This window comes from Toxotes jaculatrix, chromosome 20 (assembly GCF_017976425.1).
Source record: "Toxotes jaculatrix isolate fToxJac2 chromosome 20, fToxJac2.pri, whole genome shotgun sequence".
Lineage (NCBI taxonomy): Eukaryota > Metazoa > Chordata > Actinopteri > Toxotidae > Toxotes > Toxotes jaculatrix.
Window position 1 is genome coordinate 20,909,372 of NC_054413.1, and position 21,773 is coordinate 20,931,144.

Sequence of the window (21,773 nt, forward strand, 5' to 3'; positions counted from 1 at the left end):
ATCATATCATCATATCTGCAGATGATGAAAGGGAAAAAAAGCCTCCAGTCAGCCGCACAGTTTGGCCGTTTCATCTGCTTCTTCTGCTCCTCAGTTTTATGTTACTGGAGCAGGTGGTTTGTTCCCCGACACTAATGCCTCCACCAAGATAAACCCTCAGCGAACGGGCTTCTGTCGACAGAGCTGCCACCGATAAGAGCAGAGGATCACTAACGGCCAAGACAACTGAAAACACGAGAGGCTGGGCTGCAGATAAAGAATGTAGGAGGAGGGAGGAAAATAGGAACAACAGCGATCAATTGCTGGCACTGTGCAGCGATGCTATCCGACGCCGGCATCTTCTGTAAGAGAGTGTGTGTGAGTGTGGGGTGATCATAATCTGAAGGGGAGGAGAGGTGGGTGGTGTGGATGTGTGAATCTGGGTCATCAAGTCATCAATAACCACCTGCATTAGTGGCAAGGTCAAACCTGACTGAGTGAGAGGGAGATGAAAGAAAAAAAGACTTTACAGCGAGAGAGTCTGTTTCCACAGGGGGTGGTGGGATGGATGGATGGATGGATGGATGGATGGATGGATGGATGGATGGATGAGCACATGAATGGAAGAGTGGCATTTTGAGAATCTACTTCTGAGAGACTGGCGACAGTCGACTTGGCAAGCAGAAACAGGTGGGAGCTGGGGGCTGTGGCTTGGCCGGGGCAGAGAGGGAAGGGAGCAAAGGGTGAGTTATGGATGGAAGGGTGAGGCTGGGAGGGAGGAGGGGGGTGTCTGGCGAGGGCTTGTGTCCCGCTGACAGGCAAGCTGCTGGTTGGTGGAGTCACTTAGCTTCACAGAGTGGAGCAGAAATGATCAGCGTCTCTGCGCCTGCAGCGCGTCGCTGCCCTTTTCTCTCCCAGAGGCCTCTGGGACGGACGGAGGCAGCAGGGCTGTGAGGAGGACAGTGAGGCCGGGGACACCGGAGCAGGCAGAGGGGAAGACACGCACCCCGTGTCTCACCCCGCGTCTCACCCCGCGTCTCACTCTGTCTCTCACTCTGTCTCACTCTGCTGCTGCCGTTCTTCTGTCATCTCGCTCTAATTCCCATGGTGCACCTTTCACTCCTCACTCTCCTCTACGTACGTGGATGGAAACCAGCCCACCTGAGGGGGAGGAGGGGGGGAAAGGGGGGAGAAATGGGAATGAGTGATCAGAAAAAGCAAAAGGAGCCTGAGGCTCAAACCCCGGCTGATTTCCTACATGTACCAGAATGCCTTTCAGCAGCTGGTCACTGTGAGTGAAACCTCCAGAACATGTGACCACACAAAGGCTGCTAAAATACACACACACACACACTCAGGCTGAATCTGCCACTCTGAGTGGGAGTCAGTACAAACGTATATTTCCCTGCATTTAGAACCAGGATCCTCTCCGAGCTGCACGCCTGATTACACAGCGCTCGTGGTATTGGATGGGAACACACAGGAGCAGCAAATCAAATCCTCCGAGCGAGGGATATATGCAGAAAGTGATGCTGGAGAGGTGTTCAGGCACCCGTACACACCAACATCTGCCAAATCTTTCTTCTTAGAAAAAGCCTGTTTTTAGTGCCACCTACAACTGGAAACTAATGAAACATCCCAAACGTTCTGCAATATAATAAACCATCACAGAATGGAAATATGAATGCAGCTACATACATTTTAACTAAAGGCTTTTTTTAGTGAATAACCTGGATCTCAGCCCTCAGAGGAGACTTCCTCTTCCCGGGTCGTAGAGGCTGTGCACTCACCCTGCCGTTGACCTCGCCTCTCCACCACCCGTTGGCTCCTGACTTTGTGTAGATCTTGACCACGTCGCCCTCCTGCAGCGAGAGCTCCCGCGTGTCACGTGAGCAGAAGTCGTACCGAGCTATCGCCACGCCGATCACTTTGGGAGTAAACACTGGAGAAGAAGAGAGCGGAGCACAGATTCAGTTTACCAGGGTTTATGATGAGTTTAAAGACACCTTCTCACACAGGAACAGTACGTTCACACAGACGTGGACACGGCTGAAGTCTAACTGATATATCATGTATATGGTTAGTTCACTGTCTGCTGTTATTTTCATCCTGTCCATTCTCAGATGAGTCAGATGATTTTAGTCGCGTCGCTAAATTAAAACCAGTAACACAAACTAGTTGTTAGGAAGCTAACTTTAAAATGCTGTTTAATAATTATTATAATATAGATATATATATAGAATATATTTAAAATATTTATCTACTCATTCCACACTGCACACACTCTACATGTGTGCACATAATAATATGAATTAAACCAAGACTCACTTCATCTACAGAGGATCAGCTGTGGAGCCACTGCACAGTTTGACAGCTGAAATGGTCTTTTATGGACGTGGTGATGCTACAGAGGTTTCACTGCCAGTCTGAAACCGACCGGTTACCACGTTAGTGACAGATGTAGAAACGCTGTAGCTTGTGCAACCGAGTTTCTTTGCTCTAAAATAAGAGAAACTGTGGCTCAGGGTACAGTGCAGGGACTCGTAGCTGTGCAGTCCATAGCTTTATTTGAGATAGTCCAGCTACAGCGTTCTGACAGCTGTGTGTGTGTGTGTCTGCCGGGGAGACGGCAGTATAAGAGACAGATGTGGAGGAGGTTAGCTAGTTACCGCTGCTCCATTCCACCCTGCCGCCTCTCTTCCCTCTGCAGACACTGACTGGTGGGTCGGCCTGGGCTAAGCTGACAGGTGGAAACGGAACGTCAGACCTCTACAACCTGTCCGTGGGGATGGGATATCTAGCAGAGAGGAGCTCTGTGTATTTGGACACGTCCGCCTTTACTTTGAAGGACAGACACACACAAGCACACACAACAAATGCCTCAGAAAACATCTCAACAACCAAACCTCTCTAAGCAGTGTCTGCCTCACATCCTGACATTTACATGCAAACACACACACAAACACGGTACATACATGCATTGCTAAAATAAAGAGTTCCTGTTCTGATGATGATGTGTGCGTGCACACAGCTATGAGAGAGGAGAGATGGTGCGATGGGCAGCTTGATGTGAAGGCAGATGATGTGAACGCACTGAGCTACAGCCAACATGCCGAGCAGCCTTCAACATGAAAGGAGCGAGAGAACAGGCAGAGAGAGAAGCGATACCTGTACCTGACCAGAAGGGAGCAGAGGAAGGAGGCACAAAGCTGTAGCCGGCAGGAGATACAAAAGAGAGGCCGCAGAGCAATGGGGCTATGGCAGGGCAGGCAGGGAGCGGAGAGGTGCAAGAGGGGGGAGGCCGGGGATGGGGGGATGGAAGGAGGAGAGAGAAGCAAAGGAGAAAAAATAAAACAGGTTTTTAAAAATCCCAACTCTGAGCTTTTTTTTTCCCTCAGAGGTTCAAAGAACACAGTTGCAGTTTGATGAAGAATAAATGACGACAGGCGCAGGAGGAGCCTCGTGGCAGCTCGGCCACTGATGTCTGTGGTTAATTAATCTGAATTTACACTGATGGAGCGAACAGGAGCGATCAGACGTCTGCTGTTTGCAGCAGTGGCGTGATGATTAAAGGTCAGAGTTTCCACACTGAGACTCAGACTTGTAAAATCATCTTTTAAGTTTTCTCACACTTGCAGGTATGAAGCTGTGATTTAAATAAAATGATTCTTAGAAAAACTTTAGAAACATGTTTCTTACAACTCACAGCATTAGTCTCATTTTCACAGAACTTAGGAACATTTAGCTGGGAGGACGACGCAGTGCACTCACAATTACAGCAGAGGGAATAGATGTCTATCTGCATATGTACAGTGTACATATATAGAAATAAATAAAATAGCTTTCAGATGTAGTCAGCAGAGCAGGGCTCTGTACTTTGGAGAGTAGCTGTGCCTTTACCTTGCAAACAGCCTGAGAAATAAGCACCTCGGGCTCAGGCCTGCTGCGTTTCCATTTCTCTGTCTTCCAGTATTTCTCTGGCAGAGACAGACAGAAGCTGCAGGCATTGATCTGATTCCAGCAAAGTCTCAGAGTTGGCAGAGTTAGTGCCTTGCTCCCGGGAATAGAACCTCTAACCCTGACAGTATTAACACCTTAGTCATTACAAACTAAAAAGATCTGAGTGAACCGGGTTATTTTGGGATGTCAACATAACAGATATGGCACAAGTGCAGACAGCAGAAGATGCTGATGCTAAAAAGGTTTTGCTCAGTAGCAGTGTTACAGATGTAGGAACAGACTTTACATTATAAATTCAATACAGTTGGATTAATGGATGCAAATGAGTGTGTCCAGAGAAGTTAAACTGGGGCGAGCAGATGGAAACCTGATGTGGGAACGAACATGCGACGCTATCTGTTTAAAAACAGCAGCTTTTTATTAAACGTTATCTCATTTTATTCTAACATGAAATAACGTTTTAAAAAAATCACTGTTGCCAAGAACCAGTTCTTTAAACCTGAGCCCATTCAGACGTTGCTGAAGCCGCCCCTGCACAGGAGCCGCGGGGAACAGAAAGTCTAATCCCCACGACGGCAGATAAATGGCCGAACTTTGTGAAAAATGTGTCGCTCCCAACAATACTGCTGGCAAGTTAACAGGCCCGGGTTATTGATATGCTGTAAGGAGAGCGCGGCTCCGGTGGGTTTTAAAATGAATACTAATCAGCGCACTGAGAGACAGCTCAGCAGCCCCTAATGCTGTCTGAGGTACGAGCAATATGAAGAGGGATCGCCCTCCACTTCAAACAGCCACCAAACACCGGCTGCATTTTACATGCTTCATTTTTGCAGCATCTGATTTGTGGACCGCACAGGAGCACGCGACGTGAGCCGGGTGACGAACAGACGAGGCTGAGGCCGAGCGCACGCGCTCGCATGTCGCTTCACAGGAACGTTCAAACCCAATTAACCAGCCACAGCCCCACACACGCTGCTGAGTGAGGCGGCTGCGTGGACACACACACAGCTCTGCTTTGGGCTGACACTGCTGTTGCTGCTATTGTAATTGGTGTATTGGTGAAAAACAGTCAATCAAACAGTGCTTTCTGCAAAACTGTCCACCAAACACAAAAAGCCTGAGCATTAATTAGCAGCTCGAGGAGGATGGAAGCAATGAAGGCTGCACACAGCAGAACCACAGAGATCTGGACCAGAGATCTGGACCAGAGATCTGGACCAGAGATCTGGATCAGAGCTGGGTTTGAACACCAGGCCTCCACTACAACAAGCAAACAGCTCCGTGCAATCTGTTCCCAGTTCTCGTGCTTAGAACGCGGCCGTCAGAGGAGCCGGCCTTTTGTTTTCCACTGATTGGAATAAGTCAAACATTTTCCGTTCACCAGCTGAGGGACGGTGCTGTTTGCCTGCTCTGGGTTTCAGACCTTCTTCTTCTGGCACTGCTTGAAACATGCAGCGTGTGGATGAAGGCTCAGGGGCGCCGCCAGGGGGGGAAAGGTTAGGACGATTCTAAGGGCCCAGCACTGACAGGGGCCCTGGGCTGAGGGCTGAGGGGCTAATAATATTATCTTAATAATTTTTCCCTGTTTAAGCTTTTTAAATAAAATATTAAATTTCGTCTGTTAGAATAAGCACATTGAACATGGTTTTCGTTTTCTATAACATTTTCCTTGAATTCTTTATCATGTCATTTACCCCCCTCTCTTATTAAAGAATGGTACAGTCTGACTCGAGCAGGGCGGGACTGTCAAATGCGTTTGCTGGACTCAGAGAGTGATCAGCTGTTCTGAGCGTTAGCGCTGCTGCAGGAGTAGGTGAAGTATGAAGTCAGGTTACCAGAAAAGAAAGGAGAGGCAGGAGAAGGCTGAGAGGGAGAAAAAGGGCAGACAGCTGCTGACACAGTTTTTCCCAAAGAAAGGTAGGCTATTAGCAGGTATTAGTCGTCATTCACCATGGCGTTTACAATATGCTATAGAATGATAGACCTACAGATTTCGTATTAAAGTGGTTGGATTAGCCCATCAAGAGAACAGTTTACAGTGCCATTTTATTTAAATTCTCTACCTTTATTGCCACGGTAGATAAGATGAATGTACAAAAGTGGATAAATATGTGTGATAAACTAGGCTGCTAGGCTAATATACAAGATAAATCATTACATTATGCTGGTGCTACTGCTAACTAGTTTCATAACTAATGAAGTGCCCTCAACATGCACAGATTCAGCCTCAGACGGACACCTGCCCTCACCCTCAAGCGCAGTCGAAGGAGAAGAAGGTGAGCAATACAATCCATAGATAAAGGCTTTGGAATTTTTTGATATTGTTTTGTAGGTATCGACCTTGAATGTCTGAACATTTGCTGTGCACTTTTTAATAAATGAGTGTTGCATAAAAGAAAGCAAAAACACTCAGTGGATTTCTTGCAGTTCATAGCCTATAGCCTAGTTATTTATTAAGGCATACATTTAATCATATATGCTACAATAAGTCCAGAAATGTAGGAAACAGAGAAAATAATTTTTAGGTTTTTGTGTATCTGTTGTAAATCCATACTGATACAGTGATGCATGCAAGTTGTTTCAACATGTGAACATTTAGAATGGACTCCATACAAAATAACTTTACAATACGTAGTTGCAATATCTTAAAGTCTAATTCTGACAATGGTGCATTTAAAATAAGGCCATTTAATGATGTTAACACGATCACCTAAACAGATTTTTGCAAAAAAGGAGGGCCCAAAATTCTAATCTTTCATGGGGCCCAAGAGTTCTGGTGGCGCCCCTGGATGAAGGCTCCAGCAGATTTTCTCACTCCCCTGAAACTCACATTAGTTCAAACTCCAGTAAACGTCCAGAGAGCGTTTCCACATCTAATAACATGCTTAGTGAGTTCTGCAACCTCCGCTTGACAGTCACGTCAAAAACAATGAAGATCAGAGGAGACTGAAGCGCAGGGGCGCCGCCAGGGGGGGAAAGGTTAGGACGATTCTAAGGGCCCAGCACTGACAGGGGCCCTGGGCTGAGGGCTGAGGGGCTAATAATATTATCTTAATAATTTTTCCCTGTTTAAGCTTTTTAAATAAAATATTAAATTTCGTCTGTTAGAATAAGCACATTGAACATGGTTTTCGTTTTCTATAACATTTTCCTTGAATTCTTTATCATGTCATTTACCCCCCTCTCTTATTAAAGAATGGTACAGTCTGACTCGAGCAGGGCGGGACTGTCAAATGCGTTTGCTGGACTCAGAGAGTGATCAGCTGTTCTGAGCGTTAGCGCTGCTGCAGGAGTAGGTGAAGTATGAAGTCAGGTTACCAGAAAAGAAAGGAGAGGCAGGAGAAGGCTGAGAGGGAGAAAAAGGGCAGACAGCTGCTGACACAGTTTTTCCCAAAGAAAGGTAGGCTATTAGCAGGTATTAGTCGTCATTCACCATGGCGTTTACAATATGCTATAGAATGATAGACCTACAGATTTCGTATTAAAGTGGTTGGATTAGCCCATCAAGAGAACAGTTTACAGTGCCATTTTATTTAAATTCTCTACCTTTATTGCCACGGTAGATAAGATGAATGTACAAAAGTGGATAAATATGTGTGATAAACTAGGCTGCTAGGCTAATATACAAGATAAATCATTACATTATGCTGGTGCTACTGCTAACTAGTTTCATAACTAATGAAGTGCCCTCAACATGCACAGATTCAGCCTCAGACGGACACCTGCCCTCACCCTCAAGCGCAGTCGAAGGAGAAGAAGGTGAGCAATACAATCCATAGATAAAGGCTTTGGAATTTTTTGATATTGTTTTGTAGGTATCGACCTTGAATGTCTGAACATTTGCTGTGCACTTTTTAATAAATGAGTGTTGCATAAAAGAAAGCAAAAACACTCAGTGGATTTCTTGCAGTTCATAGCCTATAGCCTAGTTATTTATTAAGGCATACATTTAATCATATATGCTACAATAAGTCCAGAAATGTAGGAAACAGAGAAAATAATTTTTAGGTTTTTGTGTATCTGTTGTAAATCCATACTGATACAGTGATGCATGCAAGTTGTTTCAACATGTGAACATTTAGAATGGACTCCATACAAAATAACTTTACAATACGTAGTTGCAATATCTTAAAGTCTAATTCTGACAATGGTGCATTTAAAATAAGGCCATTTAATGATGTTAACACGATCACCTAAACAGATTTTTGCAAAAAAGGAGGGCCCAAAATTCTAATCTTTCATGGGGCCCAAGAGTTCTGGTGGCGCCCCTGCTGAAGCGTTTTTAACAACAAAAGCTGTGCGGCTGTTTTAAGGCTGTGGAGACGCTCCCCGGTGAATAAGGCAGAGACAGCTGGGAAAGATGACGGACAGAAAACGGAGGAATCAGCCGAGCTGGAGTCAGTGTTACAGGCTGAGCAGCAGAGTTAGTGTCCGATCACAGAGGTGTGATCAGAGTCAGCTGCTGCTGATCAGTGACAACGAAGGCGTCACAACTCTTTGGTTCGGTTTGGAACTTCCTGGCTACAGCTTAAATAAATAATCAATAATCAATTAGTCCATCAGGGTCTGGGACTGTTGGACAGCTGGGGCCAATCCCAGCTCACGCTGGGTGAACTGGGGGGGGGGTCATCCTGAACAGGTCTCCAGTCTCACAGAGACAAAACCATTCACACTCACATTCACACCTGTGGACACTTTAGTCGTCACGAACCTGATCTGTGTGTCTCTGGAGTCCAAACATACACGTATGGAATATGAGGCGTGTTCAGCTGTAGCAGGCTTCACTTCTCCTCTGTCAGCCACGTTTACATTTCCAGCTGTTATATCACCCTTTGCTGCCGTTACTGGGTGAAAGTCTTTGGTGTGTTAGTGGTGCATTGACTCACTGTTGCCACCCGACCGGTTGAGGCGGTGCATCGCAGCGTTCTCCGGTTCCCGGTACGGAAACTGCAGCGTGGTGTCCAGACTCCTGAACCCTTCTCTCAGGGAGTGGTGTTTGTAGTATTCGATCAGCTCCTGGACACACACACACACACACACACACACACACACGGTAAATGTTATAAAAACACAGGTATTAAAATATTTGACTGAAAAACGTGTTTTTAATCTGAGAAACAGAAACTACAGTCCTGGCATGAACACGAGTGGAGAACCTTTCCACCGTGCTCTGGACGGATCTGTAATGCTGAAGCCCTCAGGCCAGTATAAACACATCTCTAATCACAGCTATTTTTGTGCACACAGCTAAAATAAAATTCAGGTTCTGACACTTCATTAAGCGAACGGGATGATTTATTTATGAATTGCAGTGGTGGAATGTGAAAAATAAAACAAGCTGAAAACTCACTACTATGCTCCTGAACTTCTTGTTCTCTGCGATGTAGAAGCAGCCCTCCTTGGTCAGGATCTTTATGTGCTTCACGTCGTTGTTGTACCTGTGAGCCATTGAATAAGTTATGAGTGTAATTTCCCTCTCTGATCACCGCCATTGATCGGCGGCTGGCCCCCCGGCCCCTGTGGAGAGCATGGCAGTCGGTGTAATGCATAGGGTCCCAAAGGTTTGTGACACGTGAATGATGGGTTGTCAAACTCCCCCCCCCCCCCCCCCCCCCCCCCCCCCAAAAAAAAAAACCCAGAGGCCCCCCCAGGTCCAAGAGGGACCTGAGGATAATTACACACAGTTCTATATGTTGGCAGCCCCACACAGACCCACACAGACCCACACAGACCCACACAGACCCACACAGCTCCACACAGACCCACACAGACCCACACAGACCCACACAGAGCCACACAGAGCCACACAGAGCCACACAGAGCCACACAGCTCCACACAGAGCCACACAGACCCACACAGAGCCACACAGAGCCACACAGACCCACACAGAGCCACACAGAGCCACACAGAGCCACACAGAGCCACACAGACCCACACAGACCCACACAGACCCACACAGACCCACACAGCTCCACACAGACCCACACAGACCCACACAGACCCACACAGAGCCACACAGACCCACACAGAGCCACACAGAGCCACACAGACCCACACAGAGCCACACAGACCCACACAGACCCACACAGAGCCACACAGAGCGAACACACAGGGGCAGCGTGATGCACCACCACTCACTAAGAAGAGCAGGAAAACACATCATCACACCTTTTACTTCAAAGCTCCCTCTCCAGGCCCAAAACCACTGGACACCTGGCCTGACTCTGGACACCTGGCCTGACTCTGGACACCTGGCCTGACTCTGGACACCTGGCCTGACTCTGGACACCTGGCCTGACTCTGGACACCTGGCCTGACTCTGGCGCTTGGTCTGGTTTTGGTTTTTAGGAGCGGAGCTGGACTCATAAATACCAGATGATGTTTTTCTGTTAGTGTAACGAGGAAATGTTCATTTACACGTTTCACAAATAGGCTGATCAGTAAAATGTTGAATATCTGATCTCTCAGTGTAACAGTTCTGAGAGATCAGTTCTAATTACTGAGCATGTTAATTAGTGAGCTTAGAGGTGCTGATGATAAAGATCCAGATATACTGTCTACTGCACGGTCAGAGACACCCAGGAAGCTGCCTCCGGTTTAAGCAGTTAAAACTCCAGAGCTTCACTGGTACAGAACCTTGGTCTCTGGACTATTTGGACACAGTCATTAAACGTCCTCTGCCCGGGGCGAGTGGGCCAATGGTTACGACACGTACCGCACGGCCACCGCACGGCCACGCTCTGAGCAGCCATGTCATGACTAGCCCCTAAGGGGCCTGTTTTTGGAACTCTTTGGACATTTTCAGTTTCAGTTTAGTTTTATTTTGGAAAGTTTAGTTCTTGTGTACCATGTCTCGTTTTACTTACTGTCTTAGTCTATAAATTATGTTATGTTTTTGTCTGGTGTCTATGTTGTCTTGTGGGTTCCTGTTTTATTTTGAAATCATTGCCCTTGTGTATCTTGTCTTGTTTTACTTCCTGTCTTTGTCTCGTTTCCCTCCTTTGTGATTGTCTGTCCCGCCCTAATTGTTTCCACCTGTTTCCCCTTACCTGTTGTGTATATATATATATGTTTCCCCTTGTCCAGTGTCAGTTTGTTTTAGTTTCATGTCTTGTCTCATGCTGAGTCCCATGTCTTGTCTCATGCTGTATCCCATGCCTTTGCCTCATGTTTTGGTCTCTGGCCCTTGGCTCATGTTTTTCACCTTGTCTTGATTTTGTCTTTATAGGTTTTTTAGGTTTTGTTCCTTGCTTAGTCGTTTCCTCGTAAGAGTGATTTTGTGTTCACGTTTTGTAACCTTTGTTCTCGTGCCTTTTTCCCCTTTATGGGTGATCTTTGTTACTTCATCCAGTTGGTTTGCCTTCCTCCTTCGTGAGCGATTTTCTGTTTGTTACTTTGTTAGAATAAAATATTATTATTTTGGACGACGTCTGAGGGGTCGTGCATTTGGGTCCTAGTCCTTGCCTCCCATAGTCGTGACAAGCCAGTGCCCGGTTCGTCGGGCCGGCTACAGGTGACTCCCCTGCTCTCTTTCCCCACATTTCCTGTCTGTCTCCACTGTCGCTATCAAATAAAGGCATAAAAATGTCTGAAAAAAATAATAAAAATATCAATAAATAAAAACCCTCTGCCTGCTCTGCTGAGAGGAGCAGGCTATGTGCTGGAGGGCATTTCCATTTGTGAGTAATACTTTTTAAATGCTGTTCCCACAGCTTCTCATCCTCTCTCTTTCACGGAGAGGTTTTAATAACCCTGAACAGTCTGCGACTCGTCCTCTGCTCCACGTCTCTGTTCATGCGAGCACAGAGGGAAACTGGACCCTGAACAGTGAAGTTTTTCTCTTCCTTATGGAGGGAAAACGTGCTCCAGCTCAGAGACGACCCTGAAACGTGCTTTGTTAATTCACTAAGATTAAATGGCTCCTAATTATTATAAACAGCTGAGGCTGTTTTTGTGGTTCTGAGGTCAAACCACGATGATGACCCTGCTCTATGATTAGCATCTGGTTGGGTCAGTCTCACACACATCGCTGTGGTTAACCACAGGCTCGGCCTCAGAGGGAAAGCACATCATCCAGCACAGGAACTACAGAGTGAGCACCATGTCTGGGACTCACATCTGGTCAATACTGTGGTTTGGCTGAAGGCACCTGACGGATCCAGCACACAGAAGGAAGAACCCTGAGATCTGATGACGGCTGAGCCTGAACTTTTTACTTTAAAAGCAGTTTGATGAGTTCAGTTTCTCCACAGAGGAGTGAACAGAAGCTGCTCAGTGTTTATTTCATTGATCCATTATTGACAGTCGATGCAGGATCTTTACTGACTGACGCGGTGGAAACAGTGGACTTACTTTATGCTGATGGCGTACTCTGTGTACTCTCTGCTGCGATGGCGGACCAGGTAGGTGCTGTTCACCCTGTTGATGAGCTCAGCTTCTGCCTGCAGTCTCTCCATGGGCCCCGCAAACCTACGAGCAGACAAACGGAGCATTAAAGAGGAGGAGGAGGAGGAGGAGGAGGAAAGACTTCCTGCTCCCCTGGAGCTGGATTCAGTGATCAGACCCTCACTTCTGATTACAGACGTTAGGAGGCTGTTTGGTGAACGTACCAAGGCTGAGACGAGTAATCGACGGGCTTCGGCACCTGGAGCAAAGAGTAAACGTGGACACGTGACAATGTTGTTGTTGTTTGTTATTTTCACATGGATATGATTGACAGCACTGTAATGTTTACAGCAGTAAAACCTCCTGCGTGGCTCCGGCTGTGCAGTCCACAGCAGAGAGCAGGAGCTTTTACACTGTACAGCCTCAATAAAACGGCTAAATGCTCTTCTTATCTTTACAGCGCTGCAGACATGGTGATTACAGTTTGTTTTCTGTGGGACCTCGTATTCATAAAGCAGCCGGACAGAGTCTGAATTTCATTTTATCAGATGGAACATGGCAGTGCAGGGGAGAAGAGGGAGGACAAAAACAAGCGCTGATACATAGTTGGCTCCAGCTCCACACAATATGAAGTATAGCTGGTTCCTCATAAGATATGCTTTTGGTCTTTGCCTCTTACTGATAAAGTGAATTAGAGAGTAAACCACCTTTATCTCATAAGACCAGCCAAGTTCCTCGTACACAACATGAAAACCCGTGAGCTGTTTTTCTGCTCATGCCAGGCAGAGCGGCTCGCCCCTCCTCAGAAATCCCCGGCCATTCCCACGCCTCTGAACTGCTGCTGAACACATGAAGCCCAGTGCTAGCTGCTACAGAGGGCTCTAATGAAGCAAAGGACTAGAAGGAAATGCTGCTTACACATGGGCAAGGCTTCACGGCATCGCTTGGAAAGAAGCCAACCTCTTTCGTCGACAGGATTTTGCCCTGAAACCACAGAGAGATAATTGCGTTATGTACATCTGGCTGACTCTGTCTCCATAATTCAGGAACAATTAGCTGGCAACACAGAGCAGTGCAAATTTACAGCCCTAGTTAACTATTGTTGAAATAATGGCTGGCAGGAAGAGAGAAAGAGGATGAGTTCCTTATTCCTCCCATGGCGACGACTCTTTCAGCTCAGAGCCTTGATTTATCAACAGTGGGAGGCTCAGTCCGTATAAACAGGGCTTTTCTGGAGGCCATAGTGCAGTTATCTCTCCCTGACTGAGGCTCAGACCCTGTGGGTCCATGATGCTGCTTCTCTTCTGTGAACTGACAAAACATTTGATTTTTACGGGGCAATGATTCAGTGGTGGATTCCTCAGCTGCAAACTGAGAACTGATTTAGGGTTTTGTTCATGAGCATCGTTACAGTTCTAGGTGTTAATTAGGAGATCTGAGGTTTGGGGGCTCACACTGGGAAACAAGTGTGAGAGATAAAACCCTGGACTGAGGGGTGTGTGTTCAGACACAGCCGTGGTCTCACACGACCCGGGACTCGTGGAGATCCGTGCTCAGAGTGTGATAATGATTATAGCTGCTAACATTGACAGAGTGAACAGATGGCTGCTGCTGAATGAAATGAAATTACAGTGATCGATTCTATTTGTCACGCACCCCCAGAACAGAAATGATTATGGTCTGCTGGCTACAAAGGAGATGGATATTGAATGTTTGCTGACTGTGGGGCTGTAGCTGCTGTAGCTGCTTCAGCTTTTACACGCGGTTAATTGAATTTTTTATCTGTTTTATCAGTTCTGTATTAAGTTTGGTGAGATTTGTTGGTTTCCTGTTGTATTGTAAACATCTCTGTTTACAATACAACAGACATTCATGTCAACACGGCGCCCTTTTCAGGCCTGTGGTAAAATCTTATTGGAATGATTCTGATGACTTCCGCTCTCTCACACACAGCGGCTGAATACTACGGCTCCGCTCTCCTCCACCTCACAGGATTAAAGTGTTGCTGCACAAAGCAAACGTTTTGTGCTGTGCTGTGTGTCAGTGTGTGTGCGTCTGTGTGTGTGTGTGCACAGCTTAGGAAGAATTTCATTTTCTCCTGCAGCTCGTTCGAACAGGCTCAGGTATGATGTCCAGCACTGACACCACCATATTTCCCTGAACATGTCTCTACCTGATGAGGACGATCATAACGGAACAAACTGCATTTAATAAAGAGCTGAGTGCGCTGACTGTGGCTGATCTGAGGTCAGGGTGAGGGTGAGACGTACGGACATCGGTTAGTCTTATAAAATAGGTGAGGAGGCGATGGTGTGACCTCTGACCTGCCACCAGGCGCTGTGAAGGTCGGCACAGATTAATTCGATGATGTCACCCGTCTGGATGCTGAGGGCCGGACCAGACGTGGGACTCGGGACGCCAAAGTAGTTCCTGATCACCAGCATCTTGGGCAGACCTGGAAGAAGGACAGGGTCAGTGTCCACTTACACTGTGTCCACATGAACTGTACTGCAGCAGAACCACAGCACTCTGTCTGGTCCTCATTCTGCACACAGCAGGTACACAGTGTCTGATTTAAGCCAGTACTCTGGGACATTCATTTGAAATTGAAAGTAAATGATCTTAAAGGAAGAAGCGGTGCTGACGCATTTTAGATTTCCTGTTTTATCAGTTTGAAATAAAGTGAATTTATTTGAAATCCAGACTGTAATCAACATTTTAACAAGAAAACAGAAGCAGGTGTGTGAGACACTGAGTCCTCCGATCCTCTGATGTGTGACGTCTCTGTCCTCAGGTCTAAAGGGACACGTCTGTCATTCTAAACATGCGTCTCCACTAAACTGTTTATGGCCCCATTAAAGGTGGTAATGACAGGGAGTAAACATGTGGACCTGCACACAAACACACACCTTTACACCACGGCAGGTTATCAGGCTCGAAGACAACAGATAATCAGGAGAGTCTCAGTGTGGACACGGGAATTCATACAGGCTCTAATGGAAACCTGCTGCTCCTCAGGTCATACATCACAGAGCGGTGAGGCTTTTCACTGCAAGTGCATTTTAATCAGACTCAACTTGTTTGAGGGAAAGACCTCGACTGGCACTGTTTGATTTTCAACATCCCATCAATCACCAAGAAATCACTGGGATTGAATTATAATAGATCTGTTACGAGGCTCCCGCCCAAGCCAAACAAATGCAGGCCTCATATCTCACACGAGCAGCACGGTAAAATGGAGCGCACACATCTGTCTCCGCTCTGCACGGTGAGAGTGCTGTGCAGGAACACAATCAGAGAAAAAGAAATTCAAGCGAGAGCAAGAAGAAAAGGGTGAAAGGCAAATAACAGAGAAGTCAACAACACTGCACTGAAAGCTAATGCATCTATATCTGCCTTCTCTTTCAGGGTCTGTTCCAGCACCGAGGCACTGAGGAGCCTGACATGTGCTCGCTTGCCTGAATAGGACTTCTAAAGACACAGGGCCGTGGAGAATTGAGTCCTGGGAGCATGAATTGCATTCCTATCCACACAAGGACAAGCCACGTGTGAGTGCACCTTTGAAAGCAGACAAAGAGAGCAGCGTCGAAATATTACGAAACACCAAGAGCTGGGGCAATCAAATGCCTATTGATTTTAATGCGTCTTCAGTCAGAAGTGATTTTCTGCATCATAATGGATGGAGGGGTGGAAAAATGAGTGTTGAAGCCAGGTTTATGAGAGATTAAAGGCCGTCGGGGTGTGTGTGGCCACACACACACACACACACACACACACACACACACACACACACACCGATGCTGCATGTTAGTCGTATTCTCTTGGAGAAAGACTGAGAGACAGAAACCAAAGAGGGAGAGAAGCAGAAATACAGCAGATGCTGATTTAAACTGTTTCCACGAGCCGTTCACAGACACTGATCGAGTCTCAGCTGCGATGATTCAACCGTTCAAATCTAACAGGTCTACTCATTATAATATGAAGCCAATCAGACAGTTGTGTTAACGTCTAAGACGATTAATAAATACATTTCAAATAAATAAATAATTTTAGAATTGTATAAAGCTGACGTACACCATGACAGGATTACACACCAGGATCTGGTCTCTGGTCTCTGTGCACACTAACACTCACAGTGAAAGGACAGAGACAGAGGAGGAGAAGCTGACGTGTGTGACGTGTGTGAGGTGTGTGAGGTGTTCTGGATTTCTCACCTGGATCTCGATCTTTGCCCTGAAAGAAAAACACACACAGAGAAAGTGACACTCTGTGCATACACACACTGTGCATACACACTCTGTGCATACACACTCTGTGCATACACACTCTGTGCATACACACTCTGTGCATACACACTCTGTGCATACACACACTAACACATGTGCACACACAAATCACAACATCAGCATACTAACACACAGTCAGTGCCACTCCACTCCCTCACAACCTGCTCGATCAGTCGTTAGCTTGCTGCAGTCAGGTGAACACAAACACACAATGCACTGTTCGTTCACTCTGTGTGAACTTTGACCTGCACGATCAGCTGCTTTTTTAAAAAGTTGGAACTTTTGCATTTTGACTTTGTGTTTTTCTCTTTCTGTGGTTCCAACAGCAGACGCCAGAAATAAAACCACACTGGGACATTTCTAACTTTAACCCCAGTTTGTGTTGTTCGTCATCCCAGTCTGGTTCCCAGTTTGAGACTCTCAGCACTTTCTGAAACAACTGAGGGTGAATCTGCAAAAACAGGCTCATTTCTGGCATCAGGTGCAGAGAGAGCAGCTTTCAAAGTGCAGCAAAGCTTCAGAGAGGAGGCGAACATAAGACACGGACAGACAGACAGTGCACACATCAACGCACACACACCAACACACACACCAACACACACACACACACACACAGCAGCAGCTCACCTGAGTTCTGACGGAGCCCGGATCTGAAAGAAGTTTGAGAACAGGCATAGTGAATGACGGGTTAGTGGGTGCACACAAACACTCGCACACACTCGTCGGAACAAGGCAACAGTCCCTCATTAGTGGAGGAGGCGGACGCTCGTGTCTGACCGTGGTTCGCTTTGTTTTGCTGCACTGCCACTACCTGACAGCAGGGATAGAGGAGGTAACGAGGCGGGAGGTGGAGAGGGAGGGGGGCAGACCTGAGCTTTATGCTTCACCAGTTTCTTTCATTGGCTCCCTGAGGGATGGGTTACACCCCCTAAACACACACACACACACACACACATTCTCCTGTACCTGTGCAAACACAACAATTATATAAACACATGCATACCTGTACACACACACACACACACACACACACTGCCTGTTATTCCTGTAGTGAACTTTGACCTGTTACGCAAACACACAGCCAGAGAGCTGATAACAGAGACAAATACAGGTAAACAATGGCTTATCTCTGACACACACACACACACACAGACAGACAGACACACACACACAAACCTACACTGAGACGCTGTGATTGTTTGTGCTGCTGAAACTTTCTGAGCTTTAATGTGGCTGACGTTCAGCTGAACCTGGTGCAGATACAGATCTGACCTGTTTCACTAAACAAGAAGCTTCTGTGTAAAGTTTCAGACTTTACTCGGAAATGTAAAATATTTCGACTCATGTCTGTTACTTCAGTGCTGACCTCTCACCCCTGCACAGTTTCCTGCTCCTGCAGAGGATGGATACTGTGCGGAGTAATGAGAGGGGGAATTCAAACCGACATCCCGGCTTCACAGCATCGCGCTCTCCTGCTGCCGGTGTCGCCCAAATCTACTCAGGTACACTCTGTGCCCAGGTGGGCCTGGCAGCGGCGTTATTGCCTCTGCGACCTGATAGCACCGTGACAGATGCCAGGTCCAACAGGAGCCGGCAGCTTGCCACGGGGAATACACACACACACACACACACACTGTGACACGCAGCGTCACAGGTACAGTGTGTGCAGGTGTTGTATGAAACGTACCATCGCTCAGCTTTAAAAACATTATGCAGAGTTTCTGTGCTATGAGAACACAGACGTGCACTTTGAAGACCTAAAAGAACTTCGACAAACAAAAAAGTGTGAATTTAGTTTTCTCACCTCTCTGTCACACACACACACACACACACACACACGCACACACACGCACACACAGAGGACATGCTAAGCCGGTTTCTGAAGGCCCCCTTTTCATTCCACGCGTCTGAAGTTTTCCCTCCATTTCTTTCAGAGCTGTCAGCTCCTGCACGGGGAGCTGAGTGACAGATACACATCAGGGGCATAATAAAAAAACTCCTCAGTAAAACTGCTGTTAAGCTTCGGGGGTCGGTGCAGTGCTGCAGACTGACGCTGCCTTTAAGGTGCTCTGAAGTGTCAGAGCCACCAGGGGAGGCGGGGGAGCTTTGGAACGAATGTCTGCCATGCTGATCGAACGCTCCGTGACCTTGGTCTGGAGCAATAACAACACGGATACAGTTTGTTTCTATTTAGAGCAAAATCCCAGATTCCTCCTGTTCCACTTCCTCGTCAGAATGTCACCGTGCAACATAATTAGTCACATGAGACTCTCATACATCAGGTTTCATCTGTCACTATGTTCACGCTGTTGTGTTCATACAATCAGATTTAGTGTCTCTCTGACAAACTGCAGTGCAGTTGGTGGATGAGGCTGATGAGGTTGTGCAACAGAGTCACTGACTGTCAGACGCACTGAAGACTAAGCAGGGTTACCTGTTTTTCCACAGCAGCCGAAGCGACCCAGGCATTCTTTATGGGCACCCAGACCGCACTTGGAGCACAGGTAGCCCTGGTTGAAAATGCCCCTGCAGACAGAGCGACAGGAAAATTCATCACTTCACAGCAGAAGCAACACATGAATGTAGAGAACAACAGACTGTACGGCTCAGAGAGACGCGTGGCTGAGGAGGGACGGTCTGAAGGTTTCCTGTTTCCGTCCGTGGCTCTGCTGTGACACTTTGTACACATGGTTTTCATCACTCTGATGATCCTTCACCTGGTTAGAGACTGAATATAGATTCAGGATGTTCCAACTCAGCAGCAGCAGCAGGACACAATTCAACAGGTGTGGTGGGCAGGTGAGCACACCCAGGTCTGACTTTGTGAGACCAAAACAGTGCATCAGCTCATCCTGAATTAATACTGAACACAAACCAGTGGAGTTCTTGGTGTAGAAGGAGTGTACACACACACACAGACAGACAGACACACACACAGGGGGCGAAGCAGTGGTGTGTAGCTCTGTTTCCATTCATTTACATAACCATCTCAGAGGCCCTTATTAAAATGAAAGGAAAGTAAAGGCTGCTTTGCTCTGCTCCCCAGCTAATTGTCTGTTTAACCTCCCTGAGAAAATGAGCCTGGAGTTAGCATGCAGGTACACTGGTGCTTTCTGAGGACAGGAGACAGAAACAGTGTCTCTGAATCATTCCAACCCAGCACGACACCGCAAAACCACATGAAAGGACATATTGCAGAGCTCAACCTGGTGAATGTTACCAACATGTCAAAGCTATGTGTGTATATATTCATGCTGTCATGACTAGCCCCTAAGGGGGCTGTTTTTGGAACTCTTTGGTTTTGTTTTGAACTCTTTGGTGGACAGTTTCAGTTTAGTTTTATTTTGGAAAGTATATTTCTTGTGTACCATGTCTCGTTTTACTTACTGTCATAGTCTGTAAATTATATTATGTTTTTGTCTGGTGTCTATATTGTCTTCCTGTTTTATTTTGAAATCATTGCCCTAGTGTATCTTGTCTTGTTTTACTTCCTGTCTTTGTCTTGTTTCCCTCCTTTGTGATTGTCTGTCCCGCCCTAATTGGTGTCACCTGTTTCCCTTTGTCCGGTGTATTTAAGCCTCGTGGTTTCTCTGTGTCTTTGTCAGTTTGTTTTTGTCTCATGCCGTTGTCATACGTTCAGTCTCATGCTCTCTGTTTCCTCGGTCAGGTCGTGTATTATTTGTTTCTGACTTTGTTTTGCTCATTGTTCAGTCTTCCTCCTCTCAGAGTGATTCTGTGTTCACGTTTTCCCCTTTATGGGTGATTCTTGTTTGTTACTTTGTCCAGTTGGTTTGCTTTCCTCCTTCATGAGTAATTTCCTGTTGATGCTTTGTTAGAATAAATAATTATTATTTTGGACGACGTCTGAGGGGTCGGTCATTTGGGTCCTAGTCCTTGCCTCCCTAGTCTTGACACATGCATGAAAGAGACACAGTGGACACAGCAAATCATACCTTTGTTCCAATAAACACATTAAGGAGACTGAGATTTTCCAACTTTCCAACATAACTTCAAATATATGTTAAAATGACAGAATAAACTTGAGTCACCAGACACATGATTTGATATCTGTGCTTTCAGCATCTTCTTAAATTAATCAAACGTCCTCCTACAAGTGCGGCAAACAAAGAGCAGCAGGAGAAAAGCCGTAATGAAACGTTTCAGATGAACAATGGCTGTTCAAAGAAAAACCTAACAGCAGCCTCACCACGATGATGAAAAGCTGCCCTTCAGCAGCTGCTTCAGACCGGCCCTGCTTTATGCTTGTTTTTCTGCCGTGACCTCAGAGCCCGGCTCTGTATATTCACTCTGCAATAATCTTGTCCCCTTCCTCCATCCATCGCCTTGAAGAGGAGCTGAAGTGTGACAGACATTTTTCCTCGCCGTCCTCTGCAGGAGAAACCACTCAGTCGTTCCCGCTGTGAGAAGGACCATGAGGCACGGTCCTCTGGGTGCCGATACCATTCAGAAAATTCAAAAGAAACTTTGTGTAACTAAGGCACATGTGCAGAGGAAGAGTGGAGTGAAGGCAAAGTGACGAATAGATTGTTCGGGTACACTGGAGAGGAATGTGAGGAGAGGAGAGGCTTTTAAAGGAGTCCTGACAGTCTGAGGGGAAAGAGTCCACGTCTGTCCTCAGTCTTTATGTCTGACGACAGCCTTGAAGAGGAGCTGTGCTTCTTCTGGTGTGTGTGTCTGTGTGTGTGTGTGTGTGTGTGTGTGTGTGTGTGTGTGTGTCTGTGTGTGTGTGTGTGTGTGTGTGTGTGTGTGTGTGTGTGTGTGTGTGTGTGTGTGTGTGTGTGTGTGTGTGTGAATAATAATTGGCCTCTTACCTCAGCAGCATGTGGCAAGAGTTGCAGGAGGTTATTCTGTCAAACGTGTGCATACGAAACTCGTGGAAGTTGTTAGTGGCGTTCTCAGGACGAATGTTGGATCTAAACAAGACACAAAACAACAAACATCAGATCACACAAACCTAAGTTCACAGCACACACACGCCTCGTGTCGCACACTGAGCTTTCTGCACACACACAGACCTGCAACCTTCTGTCTGACCTGGAACTTCACTGCACAGCAACAACATCCCACTAAGAATCAAACAAACTGAAACTTCAGGGTCCGCCACGCTGAACCACGCTCACGTTTCACTGCCGCCACATGCT

At 46.6% G+C, this 21,773-nt stretch overlaps 1 protein-coding gene across 1 annotated transcript in view; it reads right to left on the reverse strand.

Moving 5' to 3' along the window:
- Nucleotides 1–416: 416 nt before the first annotated feature.
- The window catches only part of LOC121200340 (guanine nucleotide exchange factor VAV3), a 64,474-nt gene continuing 43,117 nt past the window's right edge, over nt 417–21,773 (reverse strand). Inside the window, exons 16-27 of the mRNA XM_041065588.1 lie at nt 21,444–21,545; nt 19,046–19,137; nt 17,239–17,261; nt 16,540–16,558; nt 14,650–14,780; nt 13,244–13,309; nt 12,550–12,584; nt 12,293–12,409; nt 9,290–9,377; nt 8,826–8,955; nt 1,770–1,921; nt 417–1,140 (exon numbers count right to left, since the gene is read on the reverse strand). Of these exons, the coding sequence (XP_040921522.1) occupies nt 1,096–1,140; nt 1,770–1,921; nt 8,826–8,955; nt 9,290–9,377; nt 12,293–12,409; nt 12,550–12,584; nt 13,244–13,309; nt 14,650–14,780; nt 16,540–16,558; nt 17,239–17,261; nt 19,046–19,137; nt 21,444–21,545 (1,000 nt within the window). The 3' untranslated portion in view covers nt 417–1,095. The remainder of the gene's footprint in view (nt 1,141–1,769; nt 1,922–8,825; nt 8,956–9,289; nt 9,378–12,292; nt 12,410–12,549; nt 12,585–13,243; nt 13,310–14,649; nt 14,781–16,539; nt 16,559–17,238; nt 17,262–19,045; nt 19,138–21,443; nt 21,546–21,773) is intronic.